This window comes from Chaetomium strumarium (genome assembly GCF_033439665.1).
Source record: "Chaetomium strumarium strain CBS 333.67 chromosome Unknown B0T15scaffold_1, whole genome shotgun sequence".
In the NCBI taxonomy this organism is placed as follows: Eukaryota; Fungi; Ascomycota; class Sordariomycetes; order Sordariales; family Chaetomiaceae; genus Chaetomium; species Chaetomium strumarium.
In genome coordinates, this window is record NW_026944429.1 from 980,072 (window position 1) to 1,002,581 (window position 22,510).

The following is a 22,510-nucleotide window of genomic DNA, read 5'->3' on the forward strand; positions in this document are numbered from 1 at the left end:
CCTCAGTATTACATCTCAATACATGTATTGGTGTTTGTCTCTTTCCACTTTATCCTTCTTTTCTGTTTTCTTTCTCCTACTTCTCCTTCTTACATTCTTCCCACTTCATCAGCAGTGGAGATGCGGCAGCCGCAAAGACAATTTGATCTATTCGTACGATTTCGTTTAGAGAAGTCATGACCAGCATGGGAGCAACTGCACACTGATTTTGTGGACTCGCATTTGGCCACTCGGCATCGTCTGGTTTTTAGGCGCCTAGCTACATTTTCAGCTAGGTAATTGAGCCATATGGACTGAAGATCTGATTCACGGTCTGGACCTCCCGTCGTAATCGATTCAGTGCCCAAATGCGCTGAGATGACAAGTGCATGGCAAGCACATTGTCCCTGGCTCACAGCCCCCTGGGCCCTTGCTCGATGCGAGCGCCCCACATCCCGCAAGGGTCTTAGTCTAGGCCTGAACAAAACACGTTCCACAACAAGCGACAACTCCCGGCTCGGTCCAAAAGTCCATCACGTTTCCACCTCCACCCTGAGTGCCATTGGAATGCCCAAGCAGCTTCCTTGAGCTAGAAACGATGCCGATTCACGCCTGATGTATTGATCAAACTTGGAGTGCCCAAGTTCCCTCTCTTGTGGTCGCATTGTTGCAACCGGCAAACTCCGCCTCCCGCTGCCGCTGTCGCAGCCGGGCCGTTGATGACGCTCAGTTGCTTGATCAGCTCCCCCTCGGGGTTCTTTGCGCCCACGTCCTGCGGTCCCCCTTACGGCTCCTCTGAATCACAAAATGGACAAGTTCATGCGAAAAGATAGCAGTGATACGCTGCCGCTCTATAATAGCTCGGAAGAGCCAGCGCCACCAGGGGTACCTCTAGAGATTTCGCGATCGTGGTCCACTTCACCAAGGCTGAGTCCACGGACGACATCTGCGCAATCTAGAGTATGAACCTAGAGCGGGTTACCCGGAGTGGAACAAGACGGCTAACAAATCTAACGCAGACCGTCGCCGATGAATACGCCTCTTTAACTCCTGTGGAAGTCGCCGCTCGACTAAAAACATCGCTAACACACGGCCTCACGCCGGCCGAGGCTCTCTCGAGGTTACGCGACTATGGGCCCAACGAGATCCCCCACGAAGAGCCCGAGCCAATATGGTTGCGCTTTCTTAAGCAGTTTCAAGAACCACTTATCGTTTTGTTGCTGGTCTCCGCCGGCGCGTCGATCTTAGCGGGGAACATGGACGACGCCGTGAGCATCACGGTAGCAGTGACCATTGTGGTCAGCGTGGGCTTCATACAGGAGTACCGCTCCGAGAAGTCAATAGAGGCGCTCAACCACCTGGTCCCAAATCATGCGCATCTGGTACGAAAGCAGGCGCCATCAAAGGCATCTCCGGGCTCGCGCTCCCCTAACTGGCCAGGGGCTGGCGACAAGACCCTTGAACCGGGCGACAGCTCCGGTTCGCTTACCCCTGAGGAGGAGGTACTGGAGGCGACGTCATCAAAGGTTATGGCAGCGCAATTGGTACCTGGCGATCTGGTGCTGTTCACAACCGGCGATCGCATCCCGGCCGACATCCGCGTGACGAAGGCGTCCGACTTGACAATCGATGCGTCGAATCTCACGGGGGAGAATGAGCCCGTCAGGGTCACCGCGAACACGCGCCCCCGCCGTGGGCTCGCTACGCCAACCTACGGCAGCGCAACATTGCAGTTGCCTCAACCTTCCTTTTCCTTGGCCACTGGTGGGACTTCAACCAGCGATGCCAAGGGCGACCATGATGGAATACACAACATTGCGTACATGGGCACGCTGGTGAAGTCAGGACACGGCCAAGGCATAGTGTTTGCAACCGGGGGCGACACGCACTTCGGCACCATCGCGACCAGCGTCTCCGGAACCGAGAGCCCGCGATCCCCGCTGCAGATTTCCATGGATGATCTAGGATCCCAGCTGAGCAAGATGTCGTTTGTCATCATAGGCCTCATCTCCCTCATTGGGTGGTTCCAGGGGAAGAAGCTACTTGAGATCTTCACCATTTCTATTTCGCTGGCTGTCGCGGCGATTCCGGAGGGCCTGCCCATCATTGTGACCGTCACCCTTGCTCTGGGCGTCCACAGGATGGCAAGGCACAATGCCATCGTCCGCAAGATGCCCAAGGTTGAGACCCTGGGGTCCGTCAACGTGGTCTGCACCGACAAGACGGGTATGTATGAGGAGATGCAACGCGTGAATCAGCTGCGCTAATTCAAATGATCAGGAACACTAACGATGAACCATATGACAACCGCCAAGATGTGGTTCTTTGGGGCCGACGACCCGCTTGACGTTGATTCCGATGATGAGGCGACTGAGACCAAGCCTGATCCTGCCGCGCTCAGGATCTTGCGCATTGGTAACATTGCTAATAATGCACGCCTGGCCCACAAGTACACCGAAAACGGCGCCGCTGCGAGGGCCGTGCTCTCCTCGACCCAAGGGAGGGACCAAACATCGACGTACACGCGGTGGGTTGGACAGCCGACGGATGTGGCCATGCTTGACCTCCTGGATCGATTTAAGGAGCACGACGTCCGAGATTCCATTGGACCTCGGGTGAGCGAGACACCCTTCAGCTCTGAGCGCAAGTGGATGGGCGTCACCATTGGCACGGAAGGAGGGAAGAATGACAAGGAGTTCGCGTACATGAAAGGGGCGATCGATAAGGTGTTGGAAGCTTGCGACACCTATGTCACTAAGGACGGCAGGGAGGTTGTCATGGACTCGACCCGGCGGCAGGAGGCTCTGCAGGCAGCTGAGCAGATGGCTTCCCAGGGTCTCCGGGTCCTGGCTTTCGCGAGTGGGCCTGTCGCGAAGTCCAGAAGCAGTAGGCCCGCCGCCCAGGGGGCCAGGAGCAACACCCCGGGTTCGGATAGGGCTGAGAGCCCGGTCCACTGCGGCGTCGAGGAGCAGTACAAGGGCCTCACCTTTGCGGGCCTGGTCGGCATGAGTGATCCACCACGGCCCGGCGTCGGACGCTCAATCAGGAGGTTGATGCGCGGCCGCGTAAAGGTCATCATGATCACTGGCGATGCCGAGACCACGGCGCTTGCCATTGGCAAGCAGCTGGGCATGGCGATTGCCACTCCTACGGCGCATACATCCAACCAAATCACCGTCAAGCCGGTCCTTCGAGGCGACGAAATCGACGAAATGTCGGAAGAGGACCTCGCGAGGGTACTGGACCACACCACCATCTTTGCGCGCACAAACCCGGACCACAAGCTGAAGATCGTCAGGGCACTCCAGTCCCGCGGCGATATTGTCGCCATGACGGGAGACGGGGTCAACGACGCGCCAGCGCTCAAAAAGGCGGATATTGGCATTGCCATGGGCATGCACGGCACCGACGTCGCCAAGGAAGCCGCCGACATGATCCTGACGGACGACGACTTCTCGACCATTCTCCACGCCATCGAAGAGGGCAAGGGCATCTTCAACAACATCCAGAACTTCCTAACGTTCCAGCTCTCCACCAGCGCTGCCGGCCTCTCCCTCGTCCTGATCTGCACGGCGCTGGGCTTCAAATCTCCGCTCAACGCGATGCAGATCCTCTGGATCAGTAAGTCCTCTTTCAGAGCACCGTACCTTTATAGGGACCCATCTAACCGTGTCCTTTCTGTTTCACAGACATCATCATGGACGGACCCCCCGCACAATCCCTTGGCGTCGAAGCCGTCGACAAGGACGTCATGAACCGGCCGCCCCGCCGGCGCGGCGACGCCGTGCTCACGCGCCCCCTCGTGGCGCGCGTCCTGACGCAGGCGGCCATCATCATGGCCGGCACGATGCTGGTGTACACGCACGAGATGCTCGACGACGGGCAGGTCACGCGCCGCGACACCACCATGACCTTTACGTGCTTCGTGCTCTTCGACATGTTCAACGCGCTCGCCTGCCGCTCCGAGAGCAAGAGTGTGCTGCGCGGCCAGGTCGGGCTGCTCCAGAACGTGCTGTTCAACTGGGCCGTCGCGGGCAGCTTGATGGGCCAGTTGCTGGTGATCTACTTCCCCTGGCTGCAGGAGGTGTTTCAGACCGAGGCGCTCGGGTGGCGGGATCTGGCAGGGCTGGTGGTGCTGTGCAGCACGGTGTTCTGGGCGGATGAGGCCAGGAAATGGTGGAGGTATGGGAGGGAAGGCGGCAGGGGGAGGAGAGGGGTTGGCACTGCATTGGGTGGAGCGTATAGTCAGGCGGTTTGAGATGCCCCTGGTGGCTGATCGGCTTACTTTATGTTGTGAATGAGTTCTTGGTTACGCCCTGGTACGATTAGATGTTGTATGTCATGGGCTGGATTGGGTGCGTGCGGTGTATATGACCGGTACTGGGGGGTTGGAATTGTACTGTACTTACGGAGTACCCCAGTCTAATACATACCTAGACAGCCGACGAAGCCGGCTCTTGTTCATGTGCAGTATGTACATACAATACAGAACCCCTATCAACGTGCGTGACAAGGGCGGGCCAACAACTAAGTGACCTCCGCGAAAGGGGGCGCCTAGGTATCTATGGGGTTATCGAACTCACAGGGCGGCAATACGGGTGCTGCGGCTGAAAGTACCCGGTATCTACCTACCTACCTATGTATAAGGCGGCCGAGAGACGTGGACCGCCTTTACAGTTTAGGACTGCGGTTACACTACATCGGATGAGACAGTTTACAGGGGGATTTTATGCAGCCACCATCATACTTACGTTGGTTGGCGTTCTGGCAAGGCTGCGCGCTCGGCAACGCGCGTTTTGGCCCAGATACCTTAGTTATTGCATTGTGAATGAATTGAGGCCTGCCATAGGTATTTGTACCACCAGTATGGGCATGCGCCGGGGGCGTCTGCGGGCCGCCTATATTTACTTGATCTAGTGAACGACTGCAGCATCTATCTATATTTGAGTACATACCTACCTTACTATGAGCAGGAAGTCGGGTATGGGTTCGGTGTGTGGTGAGGCCAACCTTCTCTCCCCCTGCCGGCCTCCTCGCCCGGCGAAACGGGAGGTAGGTTTCAGGTTAGCGCTCCAGCCTCCAGCTGCGCCGCCAGTCTGCCTACCTTACCTGGACGTTATGCGTATATGCTCATGGGTTTTCGGTAAGGATAGCATGGAGAGCATAGCTACTCCGCGCGCGGGTTGTCCTGTGTCTTGTTGTATAAGAAGCCGAAGATGAAGGCCCGACGGAAGACTCACGGTCACTTGTTGTCCAGCATCTCTACTCATCTATTGGATTTGAACCGCTATTCAAGAACTAACCTCTCTGTTTCAACCCTCAGCGTTTACCCACCTCCCCCTTTACCATGGCTCAGGATACGCAGACACCGCAGCAGGACCTGCTGGTCAGCGCCTCGCTGCTGTGGAAGATCGACAAGCTCCGCGAGCGAAACATCGGCACGCTCGTCCCGCTTCCCCAGGTATGTTATGTTATGTCAAGTATCGCACCTCTTCATATATATATATATATGTATATATATATAGTATTATAATAGACCCGGCACAACCGCTTCCTCCATCTAAGCCTCTGCGGTCTCCGCTAAACTACCTTACCTAACTAACCTTGTGATGCACCACCCAGCTCGTGGTCGTAGGCGATCAGAGCTCGGGCAAGTCGTCGCTGCTGGAGAGCCTGACGGGGATTCCGTTCCCGCGCGGCGTGGAGCTCTGCACGCGCTATGCGACCCAGATCACGCAGCGCCGCGACGACGTGTCCCGCGTCGAGGTCAGCATCATCCCGAGGCCCAACGCCACCGAGGCGCACAAGAAGCACGTCGGAGAATATCGCTGCAGCGCCCTGTCCCTCGAGGACTTCCGCACCGAGTTCCCTGCGATATTGAAGGAGGTTCGTTGAAGCCACGCCGCCGTATTTGTACATGTACATGTACATCTCTCTCTCTCTGGAGACAAGTGCTTGCTAACTAGTAACATGTCTGGGGGGGACATAGGTCGATAAGCGGATGGGCATCCGGATGACGAAGAACCAACCGTCCAGGGCCGGCGTGGATTCCGGGTACGGATCTGACGACTTGGTCTCTGACGGCAGCACATCATCATCGGATGGCGATTCGAAGCCCGGAAAAATGCCAGCGACGACAACAGATAATCTCGCGCAGGGAGGCCGCGTTTTCAGCGAAGACGTGCTCAAGATCGAGATCTTTGGCCCGTCGGTCGACTACCTGACCGTGATTGACGTGCCCGGCATTTTCCGCACGCCCACCGAGGGTTTCACAACCAAGGAGGACATGGCCATGGTCCGGGACATGGTGAGATCGTACATCCGGGACAGCCGCACCGTCATCCTGGCCGTGCTGCCCTGCAACATCGACATCTCGAACCAGGAGATCCTGACGCTTGCCGACGAGTACGACAAGGACGGGGAGCGGACGCTGGGCATCTTGACGAAACCCGACCTGGTGCCGGAGATGAGCATGCGCAGGTCGGTGTGCGACATCATCCACGGGAACAAGAAGCCGCTTCGGCTGGGCTACTACCTCGTCAGGAGCCGCGGCGCAGACATGAGCGATGCCGAGTTCATGAGCCGGGAGACGGAATTCAAGAAGGAGCCCTGGAGCAGCCTGCCCCTGAACAGGGTCGGGGTGCGAGCGCTGAAAGCATGCCTCGCCGACCTCCTGGGCCACATGGCGCACCGAGAGTTCCCGAAACTGCGGAGGGACATTGGGAACAAGCTCCATGCCATGGAAACGGAACGGAAGCAGCTCGGCCCGTCTCGGAAGGATGCGAACGAGCAGCGACAGTACCTGAGCAGCATGGCCCGAGAATTCCAGGAGCTGACGAGAGCCGGGCTCGAGGCCCAGTACGCCGGTAACGGGGCGTTCGAGCACCTGATCCAGCTCCGTCTCATAACGCAGATCGTCAATCTCGCCGACGCCTTCAACAGGGAGTTCCGCCACAAATCAGTCCTCCGCCGATTCGAAAAGAATAAGGGCGAGCGCGAGCGCGAGCTGTGGAGTGCCAACGGGGATGAGAAGAAGATCCGGGAATCCGCCCAGGATATCGACCCGGATGACTTCCCCGAGCTGGAGAACATCATCAGCCACGAGTTTGACGTCGACGACCCAGCGGACGGCATCACCAGCTGGATCAGCGACCTGTATTCGCGCTCCCGCGGCATGGACCTCGTCACGTACAGCAGTGCGGTGTGGTCGAGCGCCTGGAAAGAGCAGTCGGGCAAGTGGCCGAGCATGAGCAAGGCGTTTGTGAGCCGCGTCATCGTGGCCATCCATCGCTTCATCAAGGCCACTCTTGCGGTGGTCTGCGCGGATTCACACGTCCACGCGCAGCTGTGGTCGGCCATACTCGACGAGGTGCTGCGACGGTACGAGGTGGGCATGAGTGCGGCCGAGTTCCTCGTGGCTTCCGAGCGAGACACCAGGCCGTATACGCTCAACTCCTACTTCAACGAGTCTCGGCAGGAGGCCCGCGGCATGCGGGTCGTCGACGAGGTGAAGGCCACGCGCGAGCATGAAAAGGGCGTGTTCCCCGACCCCAGGGTGTCACTCGACAACGTTCGCAAGGCCATCGAGGCGAAATCGGACATCGAAGACGTCGTTGAGCAGATGCATGACGACCTCAAGGCATACTACGACATCGCTCGAGACCGATTTGTCGACAACATGCTGAACCAGGCGGTCAACTACCACCTCCTCTTCGGACCGTCCACGCCGCTCAGGGTGTTCAGCCAGGAGTGGGTGATCGGGCTGAAACCGGACCAGCTGCAGGGCATTGCCGGCGAGTCACCCAGAATTAGGGAGGAGCGCGAGAGACTCAACCGATCGATTGATGACCTGATAGCCGCAAAGGAGATCTTGCGCCAGTAACGTTGCTATTGCTACTGCAGGAGACGTGCCGGAAGGGGGAGAGTAGTGCGAATTATTCGTTCATTTTGCTGTATGCTGTTTGTCATCGATCGTGTGTGATGTATTGTATTGTATTTGCACACACAAGGTACCTTGGCTTCCCCGGAATGGTTTTGCCATTTTGCCAAATCACTACGGTTAGGCAGTCAGCTGTCCAAATAATCAGTAGGAAGCAGGTCAATTGGAACTCTTGCGTTCCCCATGCCTCACTCTCCCCCCTCTCTCTGAGAAAAAGCATAGAGGTCCACCACCACCATCGAGACTTACCGATAAACACGAGGACGGAGTTTTACACTATGCCCGCCCGAAAGGGAGCAGCCAGCTTAGAACCCCAAATCCGTCAAACTCCGGACCCCTCCCACAAAGCTGTTCTGCGGGCCCGGCATGAAACTCTCCCATTGTTCCGTCGCCATCTTGTCAGTGAGAGCCTGCTCGCCCACTTCAACCCCACCCTCGGGAAAGATTTCGTCTGCGCCCTCCAAGCCGGTTGCGTGAGACTGGAGAATCGGACAGGGACCTTCAAGTGCCTGAACCGCTCCAGGAAACCCCTCATGTCCCGCTCCATCCATTTCTATTCCCATTCGACCATGAAGTGTCAGACCATACCTCTCCTCGAAGGGCCGAAGACTTAGGCGAAGGCGCGCCGTCACCAGACCTTGACGTCACTATGAGCGCAGTCGAAGGAAAGCACCGACAGAAGTCTTAAACCGCTCTCTCGCTCCTTCAACTCAGTGCCGGATTAAACCAGCCGCCTAGGCATTGTCTGACGTTAGATATCTTTGAGTCGTAGGAAACAAATGCCAACCCAGCCCGAGGGGTTTCCCTCCATTGCCCCCTCCTACCCCTTCTTTAAATTTTAGATGCTTCAAACAGGACTTTGACCGAACAGTGAACCTCGCAGTTCTGCGGCGTGAAGTGTAGTGACTCTTCCTGGTGGTCCTTCATCCGCCTGCCCATGCTGGCCATATATGCCACAGCCGGGCGGTCGCCGCCTCCCATATCCGTGTCGCTGACCTCCAGGGCGTCCACTCTGGCTCGTCCCAGCGCTGCGGCGTAGTCCGTGGCCTTGTTGACTGCATCCTCGATGGCCAGCTTCCTGCTAGCCTTGCTCATCTCCAGCCTAGTTGGAGTGGTCAGCCGCCACTCGATGCTGACGACAGACACGTGTGGCATATTGGCCAGGTTAGACACGATCTGGCCCAGCCTGGCAAAATTGCCGAACGTGACCTCGAAGGTAGTCCGGGCTGTATACACGGGGTTCCGCTGCTGCTCTTCCCCGTGTTGCGCATCCCAGGGGATGTAGCTGCCGGTGCTCAGGGAGCTCATGCTCCAATGGCTAACAGCGACTTCATCGGCAGACGGAGAGGTGGTGGGCCCCGCACGCTCAGCCGTACTCCTTTCAGACGAATGTGCCTCCAATTCGGATTGCACGAGGTTTGATGTCGTAGTGACCTCATGCGAAACACCAGACTGTGTAGGCCCTGTGCTGGAAACCTCCAGAGTCAGCACTGCCTGTTCCGCTGCCCGACTGAGGGTCGAGGTGCCGATGGTGTGAATCTTGAGGCCCATTGTGACGTCGGCAAAAAAGAAACAGATTACAAGGAATAAGGGAGATATCGTGTAGATAGGTTAGAACGAAGTGGCTCTATTACATTGGGCTGCGTTGGGAGCGTTCTAGGTGGGAAAGGTGGACCACTGGTCATGTAGTGGTTTATTTCCATTTCAGGTTAAAGCACCCTGACGCTATTTCGAAATCTGGCTTAGCGGGGTATTGTTTTTTCTCACCACGACCCGCGGAGCAACGTCAACCGAGCCTCCATCCGACCCTTGGTGTGCACGCAGCAGCAATGCGCCGCCATTCTCGTGAGGGCCATACCAATGTCTGCTCTTCCCAATGGCGCCGCCACGACCCTCACATTGTCAACGAATACCGCCGGCCCGAGTAGCAACAGCAGCAGCAGTAACAAGCCTCCTCCCACCATGACCATGACCACCGCGAACCCATCATCCACCAACATCCCCAAACCCCCCTCCAAAAAGGATGACGGCCCGTCCTTCTCCGCCCTCCGCCATGCAAGCACGCCCTCCGAGATCCGCACCGCCCTAGCAGCCCTCCACGCCCGCGAAGCCGCCCTCACAGCCGACCTCAGCGCCCTCCTATCCAGCCACGCCGACCTCTCCCGCTCGCTCTCCCGGCTCGACAACCTGCGCGCGGGGCTCGGCGCCCAGGTGATCGCGGCGCGCAGCATATCCAACAACATCCTCTCCTCGGCAGCCGACACGGCGGCGCGGCTCTCGGGCCGGGTGCGCGCGCTGGACCTGGAGAAGCAGCGCGTCGAGGACACGCTGGCCGTCGTGGAGCAGGTGGCCGAGCTGAAGGCGTGCGTGGCCGGCGTCGTGGGCAGCATGGGCGCGCCGCAGGACTGGGAGGCCGCCGCGGGCTACATCGCCCGGGCGGCGCGCGTGCCGGACGAGATCGTGCGGGGCGGCTTCGCGGCCGCCGTCGTGCCCACCGTCGAGGTGCCGGATCCGCCGTGGGTTACGCTCGAGCAGGCCAGGGAGAGTCTGTGTAGTTTGTTTCTGAGAGAGTTCAAGAAGGCGGCGGCGGAGGGAGATGCGGCGAAGGTCACCAGGTTCTTTAAGCTGTTCCCCCTGATTGGGAGGGGCGATGTGGGGCTCGACGTGTACGGGCAGTATGTGTGCCAGGGTGTGGCGGGCGAGGCAAGGGCCTCGTTGAAGGAAGGGGCCGGGCAAGGGAGGAAGGACGGCGTGTTCTTCGCGAATGCCCTGACGAGGCTGTTTGATCACATCGCACGTATCGTGGACGCGCATGGTGGGCTCGTGGAGAGACACTACGGAACGGGCAAGATGGTCAGGGTTATTGAGAGACTACAGATGGAGGCTGACGTTCAGGGCGGAATTATCCTTGACTCGTGGAGCGACGACCGGACGGTGGACCGGAGGCTCACCGATGTCAAGAGCTACCCCTTCTCGTTCCTGGTACAGAGCTTCCTGCCGCAAAATCGCGGTTTTGGAGGCGCCCCGCGGGTCAATTCGCCTGCTCTTGGTGGCCAAGCCACCGATGCTCGTAACAGCGAGGACGAAGGCGTCAACATGAGGGAGGTGGATGCTCTGCTGGTCGAGATCGCCGTGATGCTCGAGAAGTGGTCTGTCTACTCCCGCTTCCTTGCCGCAAAGTGCCAGGTAAGAAAGCAATACGGAAGGGGCCTCGTCGTTCAAGGGCTAACAGTTCCTAGGATCCACAAGCGCCCGACGACTCTCAACTCACTGTTCCGGACGTCCTGATTAAGTCGAACCTAAGCCGCAAAGTGTCAGGGAAGCTCATTAGCCCGTATAACGTGCTCACCACTTTCTTCTTCCGGCGGTCCGTCGAGAAGGCATTCCAGCTCGACGAGTCTCCGCCTGGGCTCTCGTTGAGCATGAGCAGATCAATAGACAGCAATCCCCCATTCATCATCTCGGCAGTTGACGTGGTTATGTATATCGTCAACACCGTTATCCAGAGATCCATCTCCACGTCTCAACGAGGCGTCATCGATTCCGTTGTCGCCACCATATCCAGCATCCTCGGCTCTGACTTTGTCGGCATGATCCAGCGCAAGATGCGCGACGAATCTTACCCACGAGCCACCGTTCAGGGCAACCTCCCGCCCGAAGACAAAATCATCTCCTTCATTGTCCTCATCAACAGCCTCGACATGGCCAACGAATACCTCGCCCGCATCGTCTCTAGCTTCCTCCAGTCTCCCGAACAACACGCCAACGGCATCGGCGTTTCCTCTCACACCAGGCCGCTCCAGGACGCTTTCCCATTCAAGAACGAAGCAGGTGAGGTGGCCACTCGCCTCAGAAACCTCAACGCCTCCTTCTCCGCCAAGGCCTCCGAGCTCCTCAACGAAGGGATCAAAGTCCTCTTCAGCAACGTGATAAAGCCCCGGCTACGCCCCGTCCTGACCGACACCTTCCGCGACGCAGACTACACATTAACCGAGGAGGAGCTGGCCGAACTGGCGGCGCAGAACGGCCAGACCGAGGATGACATCCTCGACCAGGTACCACGCGTGTTCGAGCACGGCTGGGACGGCCTGATGCGGCCGATCGCGCGGCTCATGACCCCGCGGACGTACACCACGCTGCTGGACCTGACGGCCGACTACCTCGCGCGGGTGCTGGAGAAGAGGGTGTGGAGCTATGCCGGCGGGAGGACGAGTCCGTACGGGGCGATACGGATGGAGAGAGATTTCGGCGGCATCATCGGGAGCATCAGCAAGGGCAACTATGCAGTGCGGGAGCTGTTTGGGAGGACGGCGCAGATATTGATGGTCGCGAACATGGAGGACGACGAGTGGGAGGAGCTGGCCGCGGAGGAGGGCGAGGGTGAGATGCAGTGGGTGCTGACTGAGGAGGAGAGGAGGCGGGCGAGGAGCATAGTCATGACCTAAGCGGTCTACAGGTGTCATTATGGTTTAAATCTCTTGCGATGCGCCATGGCGGACATTATTAAGGCGCATTGTTGTTCACTTGTTTCATGGGTCGGCATAGCCAGGTAAGATTTCTCGGGAGGTTATAAAAGTGGCAAGGGCGTCTTTTCTTTTCCGAGCAACCTTGGAACGAGTCTTCCGTCTGACGGTCAACAGCCTAGGACGCCATCGTACTAGCGCTTTGCGAGTCTGATATATGTTGTAGCAGCAGGCTGACACCCATGGATCGGAACGTATCCTGACTGTCACTACGTTGAGCGTAATGGTGGCTGTTGCTGGCACGCTGGCTGTCACGGCCTTAGTCCGGGCGATATCCCTACTCTGGCGCTGGATCAGGAGGAAGCTGCGAGAACGTGGCGGTTGAGGGTTGGGATGGTGGAGTGTTGGAGGGGGAAGTGAAGATGTTGAGTACGGGTTCTTGAGCTGGAGGTTTTGGGGGGTTGTAGTAATAAACGACGGAGTGGGGTAGTTCGGAGGGCAAGGGAAACTCGGCCTCTGTTGGACGGCGGTTCCCGACCAATGTCTACAAACTCGAGATTTTCACCGTGGAACTGAGGATGGTGATTTTGAGATTGGATCGTGTTGTATTTCGTTGACGGCTGATCGCCGTCACCCGGAGCTAACTGGGGGTATGATCGCGACCTCGTCGCCTTCCTGTATCACTACCTCATCGGTCTCTCCGGCGGACTCATCATCCGGCACATCCACATACGTCAAGTTTATCGTGACTAGACTGTGGTCGAGCACGCTCGCCCTGATGCCCTTATACCGCTCCTCGAGCGTAGCAAAGAGCTTCCTCAGTGGCAGTGGAGCCGGCAGGGCTTCGACATTCTTGGAGGTGTACGAACCCGCGCTGGCAAAGTACAGGATGTTAAAATGCCCTTTGGGTGGCTTCGGAGTCATCGTCCTAGCTTTTCACCCTTGTTAGCTTCTGGGCCGCATTGGCGAGAGCAGGACGGAGAAAATGAATGGTGCGGTTGTCAGAGATCTTGGTGATTTGAGAACACATCAAATTTGTTTTCAGGTAATACATGCTGTTTGGTGCATCATCCAACCGGGGAGATCGAGAGGTGTTTGCGATGGTTGCGCAACTTACATTTGGTGCTTTGCTGGTTGTTGCGTGGTCGGAGGGGACAAGCCCCTCCAGGAATTTGCAAGCTCTCAAGGTTGAGCTTAACTAAACCGGAGAGGCCATCACGTGCGTCGCCTTACCATAGCTGCTCGAGGCATCCTTTTCTCACAGTGATCAGCCGCCGAGAAAACTGGGCATCATTTGGCGCCCATTGGCAAATGGGTTGCAGAATGAGCTCTCTGCCACTGTTGCCTTTGGTTGTGCGAACGGAGTAGAAAAGTCGAAAAGCTTCAACCCAGCTCGGAGCAATTTATCTTCTGAAGTGGATGCACTTGATTGGTCAAGAATTGACCCACTCAGAAATCGGGCAGCTGCCAGGGCCAGCTGTAAGCTGGCCTAACGACACTGGCTCATTGGCACTGCATTCACTCATTTACTGTAGGCTCCAGCCCAGACAAGCTTGAGATCTGGTCTCGGATTTGAGCGTAGGAAGATGTATATTTTATAATGGCTATGATGGAGACTGTAATGTCAAGGTCAACTTCGTTGAAACTAGGGACTAACTGATCTAGACTAATATGTGCGCTTGGGAGAGCATTCTATTTTCTAGATGCCCACAGTAGTTGCTATAGCGACGGGGCTGAAGACGGTTGTGTCTTAACTTTGATGGCTGCTAGCGTTCGGTTGCCGATAGGATCCAAGATAGGTATGCCATGAAGAATATCAGGGCGAAGTTTTGACGACGAATACAGCCTACTGCCAGTGAGCCTTGTTTCGAGGTTTCGAGAGCAAACCCCCGTTGAGCCATGATTAGGCAGAAGACATCTACTATCAAATAACCTACCTTGGTACCAGGTAAGTATTTACACCAGTGTCAAAGTTACATATTCACCCTCCCACTCCTCAAAAGGCTCCCACCACACCGGGAAGCCCTGCCCGTTCGCCTTCCTGAAAGCGACGACGCCCAACCTCTCGTAGACATTCCTCGTCCCGTCCCGGTGGCGCAGGAGTAGTGACCAGTGGTCGTCCTGCTCCACCATGACGCGGAGGCAATGCACCTCGGCATCGTCCTCCTGCGCCTCCTCTTCGATCAAGTCGGGCAAGTAGAAGATCTTTTTACCCTCGTCGTTCCTTCTCACCTTCCCCAGTGTTGTCGGGACGAGGATTCCCCGAATAGTGACCTCGTTGGCCGGACGCCCAGAACGCTCGTCTTGGACCAGGGTGACAAACGTGTCTTGTGGAAAAGACTGTTGAACAAAGTTGACACCTCCCGGCCAGCTGACACTATACGGAACGCTTGCCCATGACCACGTGGGAAAGAGGTGCTCGTGGGAACTCCAGACCGGTCTCCGCCCGTGCGGACTAGCCTCGAAGGTCCTCGCTGGCGCGGGCCTATGTCGCGGCCCAATCATCCAGAGCAAATCCAACGCGAACGTGTCCTTCCACAGGCCCGCGAGACAGTCGCTGTTCCGCAATGGACGCATGTACTGAACGATGCCTTCCACCGCGGCCAGCTTGTCCGTCTGGTAGCTCAAGGCGGTCTGTGAGTAGGTGTTGATGAACTCGTACCACAACCTCGCGAGCGCTGCTTGCGTGGGAGAGGCCCCGGTCGGCTCCAGGAGCTTGTAATACTCGTCCTTGGCTGGCTGGGCAGGACCGTCATTGCACTCGCATCTCGAGAGTTTGCGGCACCGCCAGAGGAGCTCTGTCTCCCCGAAGAGAACGGTGCGCGGCGAGAGGAAGTACTCCTGTGCCACCCAGCCTCGTTTCATCAGGGGGAAGTCGGGCTGGAAGTGCTTCATTCTCCTGCGGGCGAAGAGCGCATGCGGGATATCGGCGGCCCCGGGCACGCTGATGTCGATTGTCTTTGCTTCGAAAAAAAGCCCGCCGTTGCAGTCGGTAGAGGACGCGGCAGCTAGCGTCAAGTATGAGTTCCGGTAGACCTCATTCATGCGGCCGATTTCCTGTTCCCAATCCTGGTCGGAGGCTTCCTTGTCCTGGTCGTGGTCATGCTGAAGAATGCAGAGGGAGTCGATCCAGAGATAGCGAACGCCCAGTTTCCTGGTGAAGGTGACAGCATGCTGGAAGGTTAGGGGAAGGGAGTCGTAAGAGATCCCTTTTCTGTATTCCTCGATGGTCCGCGCAGTAAGCTTGGTGGGCATGTGGCTTGGGTCGCCCCAGCAGTGACTGAGAGTCACGTACCGTCCACGTAATCCATTGGTCTCCAGAACCTTGACAGGGCCATCGTCGACGGAGTCCAGGCCCAGGTCGAGAACTCTTGTAGGCAGCCGTGAGGCGTCCAGGCCAACGTTGCATTCCGCGTGCTCGGCGAGACAATCCTTGAGTTTGCTGACGATCCAAGCGCGACTCTCCTCGGAGGCAGTATGCGCCGGAGTTGTCCGTGCCTCCAGGAAGAACGGCCAAGGACAAAGGTCGTTATAATTGCGGTACAACTGGATAACCTTTCTGTTTGTGTCTCGAACCTTGGGGTCCAATAACCAGAGGCGCGCATCCGGTCTTGTCTGAGGTTTCCAACCGCTGCAATACATGCTTCCGACGTAGAAGAAGAAGTGCGTTTGCTCCGGGTTCTCCTCGGGGTATAAGGCCCGGACGGCGTTTGACAGAATTTGGCAGGTTTTGCAGCCGTTGTCGGCGGACTCGAAGAGCTGAGCGCATGGCAGGGAATTATCCGCCTCCCGTCGGGCCTGCAACGTCTCCATATGGAAGCTGCAACAAACATTGCACAGCACGGTCGCATATGGTGGCGGGATTGCTTCAGGATTGCTGGTCATCTTGAATAGCAGTACACAGGGCGGTGCACGGGTAGATGATGAGAAGATCGTCAATCCACAGGGCTGAGTCCGAGACTTCACAGCACCAGACCAAATGAACAAATTCTCCAGGGCTAGAAGTCAGTTCCCCATGAACATGAGGGAAAGGTGCGAGAGCATCCATAATATCGATGGTTGAGTGAGATCCTCAGCTGAGGGAAGTGGGCGGTTCCGCGTACGGGATGTCCGTAAGACGCCATGCCCTCTTGGGCCAGCCAAGTTCAGCACTCGAATCCTAAGGCACCATGCCCATAATAAAAGTCCATACATTCAATGTCACCCACCTAAGACCCCCCCCACTGCAGTATTCATCAGTACATATTTGGCGTTGGGTATCACTGTAGTCTGCCGTCTAAGATAACTTCGACATCCTTTCCTCCAAGTCCTTCACCCACTTCGACATCACATCCATATTCCTGTTCATCGTCGCATCACCCTCCCTGACAGCAGACTCCACCTTCTCCAGTCCCTCTCTCCACATCTGAATCTCCGATGACATCTCCGCCTGTTTCTTTTCAAGGCGCTCCAGCGTCTGGGCCGCCGTCGCAGCATCGGCATGGATCATCCGTAGCGATCGGAGACGGTCGAGAAGGGGTGGCAGGAGCGGCGCCAAGTTCTCGATGGTCGGCAAGGTTCCGTAGAGCGCATTGATTTTGGCCATCTGCTCCGAGTCTTCTGGGGCAGCGGCCTCGGATGTTGCCCCTGATCCAGTTGAAGCAAGGGCATCTTGGGCCGCCTTAGCGTTCCGACGTGCCTTCTCTAGACCTTCCGCCTCCTGAGTCAGGGTTCGTACTCTCCGGCTGATGCTGTCCAGCGACGGAACCGAAGCGTCGGATAGGGTCGAGATTTGCTTGTGGAGGTTCTCCAGGAGGGGAATAATGGCCCGAGGTAGGCCGTTCGAGTCGAATTCGGGCATTGCTGTCGACCCGACACCCAATGCCTTCTCTAGCACGACAAGACGTCGGTCGAAATCGGCAGCCTTGGACAGAGCTTGAGTCTGCTCATAGCTCGGCGCATATGTCATCGTGTACTTGGCGCCGTCTTTGGAGTCTCCATGTGCCCTTTCCTCAACTCTAGGTTGTGGTCTGGCAGCAAAGAGAGTACTAGCCGGAGGAAGAGTGCGAGAGGCAAGTGATTCGTCGACTCCGGAGATCTCGTCCAGAAGCTTGCTGATCGAATCGAGCTCGTCCTTCTGGACTTCGTCTTCTTCTGTCGATTGGGCGGCAGCTGCTTTCTGCTTTCCGTACTCCTCCTTGGCTTCCTCAATCTCCCGCTTCAGCCTGGCGATCTTCCGTGTGAGGTTCCCTGCGTCGTCCTCGTCGCTCAGGTCGCCCAGCTCCTCCGTCCCATCATCGAGGATCCGACGTCGCCGGGTCGACGTCCTGTAAGACCTTCGCCTGCTGCTGAGGCGGTCTGAGAAGTCTACATCGCTCGCATCTACCGCGGAGGGCATGAACCTCGCCCGGGCCTCATTTATGCGAAGGCGGGACCGCGAAACGCCAGCAGCGTCCTCTTCATCTTCGTCATACTCATCGTCGGAAGGTGACCGTACGGTCGTCGGCTACAGCATGAATTAGTCGAGTCTCCGACGGCGCGTCGGAAAGTACTCACTGGAACTGTCGAATGGTCGTCGGTGAGCTCCGGCGTCTCGTAGATATCCGGCGCCGAATCCTAGGCGGAGTAAGACCGGTTAGACATAGCCGAGTCGCACGTTTTGGGCCTGCGGACTTACTAGGTCCGGCAATGTTGCATATTTCCTACTTGAAGTCATCTCGCAGCTGTCTGAGAATTACCGGGCACGATCTCCGTCCGCAGCTGTTGTCGAGGTGTGAGTGAGGTTGGGTGTTGAATGTTAGGGGTGTCTGAGCAGTGAGCACCAATCATCGCGGCAGCAGTAGTCGGCAAGCCCCACTGCATCCAGCCAAAACGCGTCGAGCAACCAGCGTCGCGCCTTCCGATGCAAATTGGCTTCCGAACCCGTCCAAATTAGCTTCGTACAGCGTTGACTGGTGGTTGCGTGCATCTCTGACATTTTCACCTTTTATGTTTGCTCTTTGCTTTCTCGGTTACTCGGCTCATGTAAGCTGAGTTGCTGTCCGGGTTCAAGCCGGATATTTTCACTTCATTCCCTACACCTACAGCTCCGTCAGAATGGATAGGTGCTTCTCATTGTGTTGAGGCCGACTTCGTGTGAACCTTACCAGCCGCTGATGCTGCACTTGAACACAAAGGATATTGACTAAGAGCGCTGCACGTCGATAGTGCAGCCTGGTCATCCAGCAAGCCAAGTTGCTCACATGTTTGGCAAACGGCATGTTGGACTCAGCAGCAAGCAATCCGTCCCTCCCCTGCTGAAAATTATTCGCCGACCTGTCACCAAAGACATGAAGGACGTCGACGTCGACGCTCCTCCGTTGAGCAGCTCCGATCTGAGTGACAATGAAGGATTGTCGAACAGGGGAAGCATCCAGCCAAGTCGTTTTCTGAAGGCCAGCCAGCCAAGCTCGTCGTCCGGTCGGAAGAACAAAGATGGCGAAGCGAATGGAAAGGCTACAACATCAGCGGCACGGTTCAAGCAGACCCGGTCATCGACAAGGACGGGCACCCGGGGGGAGCCCGGTTCAAGCCCTAGGGACTCAGATCGGCGGACAGGAGTGACGAAAACCGATAAAGCATCGAGCCCTCCTGCGCCAAAGAGGCTTGAGCGGACTTCTCCGGGCCTGGAAGAGCTCGGCGATCAGTCTAGAGCGGACACGATCTTTTCTCAACCGAAAAGAAATGTCCTGAAGCGATACGGCGCACTGCGGAACTTTGCCAAGAAGAAGCCAAGGCAAGGGGCATCGCCGAAAGGGACTCTCAAGCAGCCTCTGAAGGATTTAACACCGGAGGAGGAGAGCCCAAAGAGGATTAAGAAGCTCCGGATGCCTTCATCCCCGTCGAAAGTTGGAGACGAGGCCGTCTCGCCGCCCCGCAAGCTCAAGCCTGTTCCAGATAGTGACTCTGATTCAACAATGGATGGATCTCCAGTACGAAAGAAGCGGCTCAGGATGCCGGACGACGGGAGTTTGGCATTTTCAGCAGTCTCCGAAACACCAGGAGAATCACAAAGACCCACGTTCAGGATCCCAGATGAGCTTCCGGATTCGTTTGTTGAGGCTGAATATGAGAGGTTGAATTGTGCCGTTATCCCAATAGTGGACACGTCTAATGCATCCAATTTGTTACAACCCTCCTCCTCCCCGTTGACAGATTTGGACTTGATAGTCTCCGATGCAGCTCCCATCTGTCCACTGTGCCGCAAGGAAGTCGACAAGAGCGACCTCGACGAATTCAAAGAGCGATACCCCCGTGTGACAGTTGCAAACATGCAAAGGTTTTGTCAAGATCACAACCGGCGGTCAGCAAGGGAGGCATGGATCCAAAAGGGGTACCCAGACGTCGACTGGCGGCACCTCGACGATCGAATAGCCCGGCACTACCCTTACCTCCGCAAGATCCTGGAGGACGGCGAGCCATCACACTACGACAAGCTGTTTCGGGACACCATCCGCTCCGGCCAGAACAGGACGCTTCTCCGGTCTGATGCCAACCTCACGCCGGGGTATTATGGCATCCGCGGCCTGAGGGCGATGTCGGAAAACTTGATCCGGGAGTTCTCGTCCCTATTGCGTAAAAGGGCGCTACAGGACAGGCTGGTCGCGGCGAGGGGACACACGGCATATTTGCAATCTGTATTAGTACCGGAGCTGGCGGTACAACTAATCATGGAGGATATGAGTGTCGGGGAGGAGGAGGCGAGAAAGATCCTCACGGACAGCTCTGCTGTTGGTGAGCTCCTGAACGATGAAATTGCTGACCGCGTGGTCTTGGAGGAGGATGACCATTCTGAATGACGAGGCTACTGGCCACATCGGTTGGTGGGGAAGTCAGCGGTCTGCTTTAGCTAGAGAGATGTTCCGTGGATCAACATGCGCACGACCCAGAGAGCCTTATATACGTATCGAATCTGAAGTTGCTTGATAGTCGCTGTCTTGATGAGAGACACACGATTGTGCTTCCGCTGATCCATCTTTGGCTTGTCTCGAGCCCAGTCAGTGTCAGGAGAGCTGCGCAAACGCAGTAGGGGCTATTCAGATCTTCACAGCCTGTAGCGGGAATCAGGTGTGAAGGCGCAACCGTACCCCTCGATCTCAACGTCATATTGACGGGGGGTTCTGTGTACGGGGTCTGAGACGACGGAGATTTTCACTTCGATGTTTGCTTCGACGGCAGTTAGCCCCGGCCCCATGCCAGTCACGCTTTTCTATAGGGACTATGAACAAGGCAACTCGAGAGGCAATAGCACACTAGGTTGACTCCTTCCTGTATCGACAACATTAATGAGTTGATTGCGAACTAGCGGCGAAGAGAGTGAAACCTCGAAAGCTTGATTCGTCGGTTCCACGGGCACATGACGGGAGCTTCCCCTCAGTATCTGACTCGCTCTGCATAGGCCTAGATGTGTGCCGACCGAGTCGTTGAGGGTGTGACTGGGAGAACTAAGATTTGGTGACAAACTTAGGAAGACGGGACCGATGGTGACCTCGGTTTTCCGTCAAGGCAAGTGCGCTGCGTGGAGGTAACTGGGTGTCTTACCGCCGAGATCCCAGCGACTGGGCGCAATGTGGTGTCTTCTGACTCGGTGGCATGCTCATGTAAGCTTAAGGTAAACTTGGGGTCTCGAGGCTTTTATACGTTACACAGTCAATGAGCGGGCACATCCCATGTAGAGACGGGAGTTGGCGCTTTTGATATGGCGGCACCGCAAGGAGTCGACTGTTATACCTAGTAGTACGGATTACTCCGATGACCAACCGGAGAACCCGAAGTTAAAAGTTCGAAATAGCTACCTACCTTACCTCACTTACTTACAAAAGAAAGTTCAATAAAGAGCAGTTACGTCATATATATCTCAAGCTGCCAGTGAGGCCTGGAGGTTGGAGTGTAGACTCAGAGTCCAGACGTCCCTCTGTCTGAGTTGCACGAGGTTTGTTGGGACGGGAAGAAGCAAGTTCAAGCAACCTCGCTCGGCAAGCTCTGCTCATTACGCTGACCGACACGGAAGCAGTCATCATGGGATTTGGACCAATCTCCGGTGTGGGAAGCAACACGTTGGGGGATCAGAGTAAGAGAGTGGCAGTTGTTCACTCAGCTTGAAACCCACAAGATAGTATCAGACTTCAAGTTCTTCGACATCTGACCTGTGCTTTGTGTATTTGACCACCTCCGGGAAGCTAGGTATGTTGTACAGAGGTATTGGAGTAGTGGAGGGGAAGCGCCTGTGTACACGGAGTGGGACTTCTAACATTACAACCTGGAATTAGTACCGCACACTACATACGGAGTCCTCTCCGTATTACTAGTCTGATTCGATAATAAGCGAGGACCGGTGCCGTCTCGGCAGCATACTGTATGTACATCCGTACACGGCCCACATACCCGTAGTAAACGTATGTAGTCTACAGGAATTATACGGCGTAATACATCCATATTTTTAGCACACTAGGCTGAACCGCTGAATGGCCATCTGGGCAGTAGGATTTGGCGTTGTTGAGACAGGAGTGATTGGGGTTAAGTCCACGTCGTCTGTGACTGTAGAATTGGAAGCCTGGAGGCTTTTATTCAGAGAGATAAGTCGGCAATGCTGCACATGAATTCAGCTGGAACAAAAGCCCCTTTACGCGGGGGGCCAACGTCGGTTCGGGCCCGAGCTTTCCATCGGGCGGGGCCGTGGTGGCCCGGTTCAATAGGTACCTTACTTCGTAGACATCTTCCATCGTGACACGGATGATTGTGAGAAAGACGACGGATTGAAGACGTAGGAGTAATTGCAGGGCGCTCCCGCAGCGTGATGTTATTCTATGAGACAATGAGTAGGTAGGTATGTAGGCGAGAAAGTTAAACGGCAGCGGGGAAGGGCGAGAACCTTGAACGCACACTGGAAGTTACCTATTTTAGGCGGTAGGTTCGGATCATCGAGCGTCCTACACCAATCACCATGCCCTTGCTGTTGAGCTGCAATAGTTGACTCTTAAGCCAACATCGCCTGCGATATCAAACCAGTCCCCTAATAATCGAGCAACTTCTAATCAGCGCTCATGTGTCCCAACAAAGCTTGTATGGGGCTGGAATTAGTGTACGTTCCGGTACAAGCTCAGTGAAACTG

The 22,510-nt window shown here is 56.4% G+C and overlaps 7 protein-coding genes across 7 annotated transcripts; 4 read left to right on the plus strand and 3 right to left on the minus strand.

Annotated features, from left to right (window-relative positions):
* The first annotated feature begins 439 nt into the window (after window positions 1–439).
* Window positions 440–4,488, plus strand: B0T15DRAFT_406114 (uncharacterized protein). Its single transcript, XM_062865306.1, has 4 exons — window positions 440–939; window positions 999–2,205; window positions 2,260–3,600; window positions 3,669–4,488. The coding sequence occupies exons 1-4, from the start codon at window positions 787–789 to the stop codon at window positions 4,235–4,237; spliced, it is 3,270 nt and encodes a 1,089-aa protein (XP_062725398.1). The 5' UTR covers window positions 440–786; the 3' UTR covers window positions 4,238–4,488.
* Window positions 4,489–5,326: 838 nt separating this feature from the next.
* B0T15DRAFT_488337 (P-loop containing nucleoside triphosphate hydrolase protein) lies at window positions 5,327–7,861 on the plus strand (the record flags this gene model as incomplete). The annotated part of the gene is made up of 3 exons (XM_062866501.1): window positions 5,327–5,440; window positions 5,602–5,865; window positions 5,969–7,861. 3 exons carry the CDS (start codon window positions 5,327–5,329, stop codon window positions 7,859–7,861), a joined length of 2,271 nt encoding a protein of 756 aa, XP_062725399.1.
* A 583-nt stretch (window positions 7,862–8,444) lies between these two features.
* On the minus strand, window positions 8,445–9,631 carry B0T15DRAFT_8701 (uncharacterized protein). The gene has a single exon (XM_062871406.1). The coding sequence runs from the start codon at window positions 9,467–9,469 to the stop codon at window positions 8,750–8,752; it is 720 nt and encodes a 239-aa protein (XP_062725400.1). The 5' UTR covers window positions 9,470–9,631; the 3' UTR covers window positions 8,445–8,749.
* Window positions 9,632–9,778: 147 nt separating this feature from the next.
* On the plus strand, window positions 9,779–12,363 carry B0T15DRAFT_506375 (COG4 transport protein-domain-containing protein; the record flags this gene model as incomplete). The annotated part of the gene is made up of 2 exons (XM_062867568.1): window positions 9,779–11,104; window positions 11,158–12,363. The coding sequence occupies 2 exons, from the start codon at window positions 9,779–9,781 to the stop codon at window positions 12,361–12,363; spliced, it is 2,532 nt and encodes an 843-aa protein (XP_062725401.1).
* Window positions 12,364–13,011: 648 nt separating this feature from the next.
* B0T15DRAFT_488340 (heterokaryon incompatibility protein-domain-containing protein) lies at window positions 13,012–16,266 on the minus strand (the record flags this gene model as incomplete). The annotated part of the gene is made up of 2 exons (XM_062866502.1): window positions 13,012–13,313; window positions 14,367–16,266. 2 exons carry the CDS (start codon window positions 16,264–16,266, stop codon window positions 13,012–13,014), a joined length of 2,202 nt encoding a protein of 733 aa, XP_062725402.1.
* Window positions 16,267–16,461: 195 nt separating this feature from the next.
* On the minus strand, window positions 16,462–18,339 carry B0T15DRAFT_8813 (Dynamitin-domain-containing protein). The gene is made up of 3 exons (XM_062871418.1): window positions 18,038–18,339; window positions 17,917–17,976; window positions 16,462–17,866 (listed from the first exon to the last, which is right to left on the minus strand). Exons 1-3 carry the CDS (start codon window positions 18,074–18,076, stop codon window positions 16,658–16,660), a joined length of 1,308 nt encoding a protein of 435 aa, XP_062725403.1. The 5' UTR covers window positions 18,077–18,339; the 3' UTR covers window positions 16,462–16,657.
* Window positions 18,340–18,602: 263 nt separating this feature from the next.
* On the plus strand, window positions 18,603–20,198 carry B0T15DRAFT_506378 (RTC4-like domain-containing protein; the record flags this gene model as incomplete). Its single annotated transcript, XM_062867569.1, has 1 exon — window positions 18,603–20,198. One exon carries the CDS (start codon window positions 18,603–18,605, stop codon window positions 20,196–20,198), a length of 1,596 nt encoding a protein of 531 aa, XP_062725404.1.
* Window positions 20,199–22,510: the final 2,312 nt, after the last annotated feature.

What these genes read in the sequence shown, in the direction of transcription:
- B0T15DRAFT_406114 (XM_062865306.1), top strand. Translation starts at nt 787, where the DNA reads ATGGACAAGTTCATGCGAAAAGATAGCAGTGATACGCTGCCGCTCTAT. An exon ending in GGTCTGCACCGACAAGACGG is followed by an intron (nt 2,206 to 2,259) that starts GTATGTATGAGG and finishes TCAAATGATCAG; the next exon opens with GAACACTAACGATGAACCAT. An exon ending in GATGCAGATCCTCTGGATCA is followed by an intron (nt 3,601 to 3,668) that starts GTAAGTCCTCTT and finishes TCTGTTTCACAG; the next exon opens with ACATCATCATGGACGGACCC.
- B0T15DRAFT_8701 (XM_062871406.1), bottom strand. Translation starts at nt 9,469, where the DNA reads ATGGGCCTCAAGATTCACACCATCGGCACCTCGACCCTCAGTCGGGCA.
- B0T15DRAFT_8813 (XM_062871418.1), bottom strand. Translation starts at nt 18,076, where the DNA reads ATGACTTCAAGTAGGAAATATGCAACATTGCCGGACCTA. An exon ending in ATGCAACATTGCCGGACCTA is followed by an intron (nt 17,977 to 18,037) that starts GTAAGTCCGCAG and finishes TACTCCGCCTAG; the next exon opens with GATTCGGCGCCGGATATCTA. An exon ending in ACGACCATTCGACAGTTCCA is followed by an intron (nt 17,867 to 17,916) that starts GTGAGTACTTTC and finishes TTCATGCTGTAG; the next exon opens with CCGACGACCGTACGGTCACC.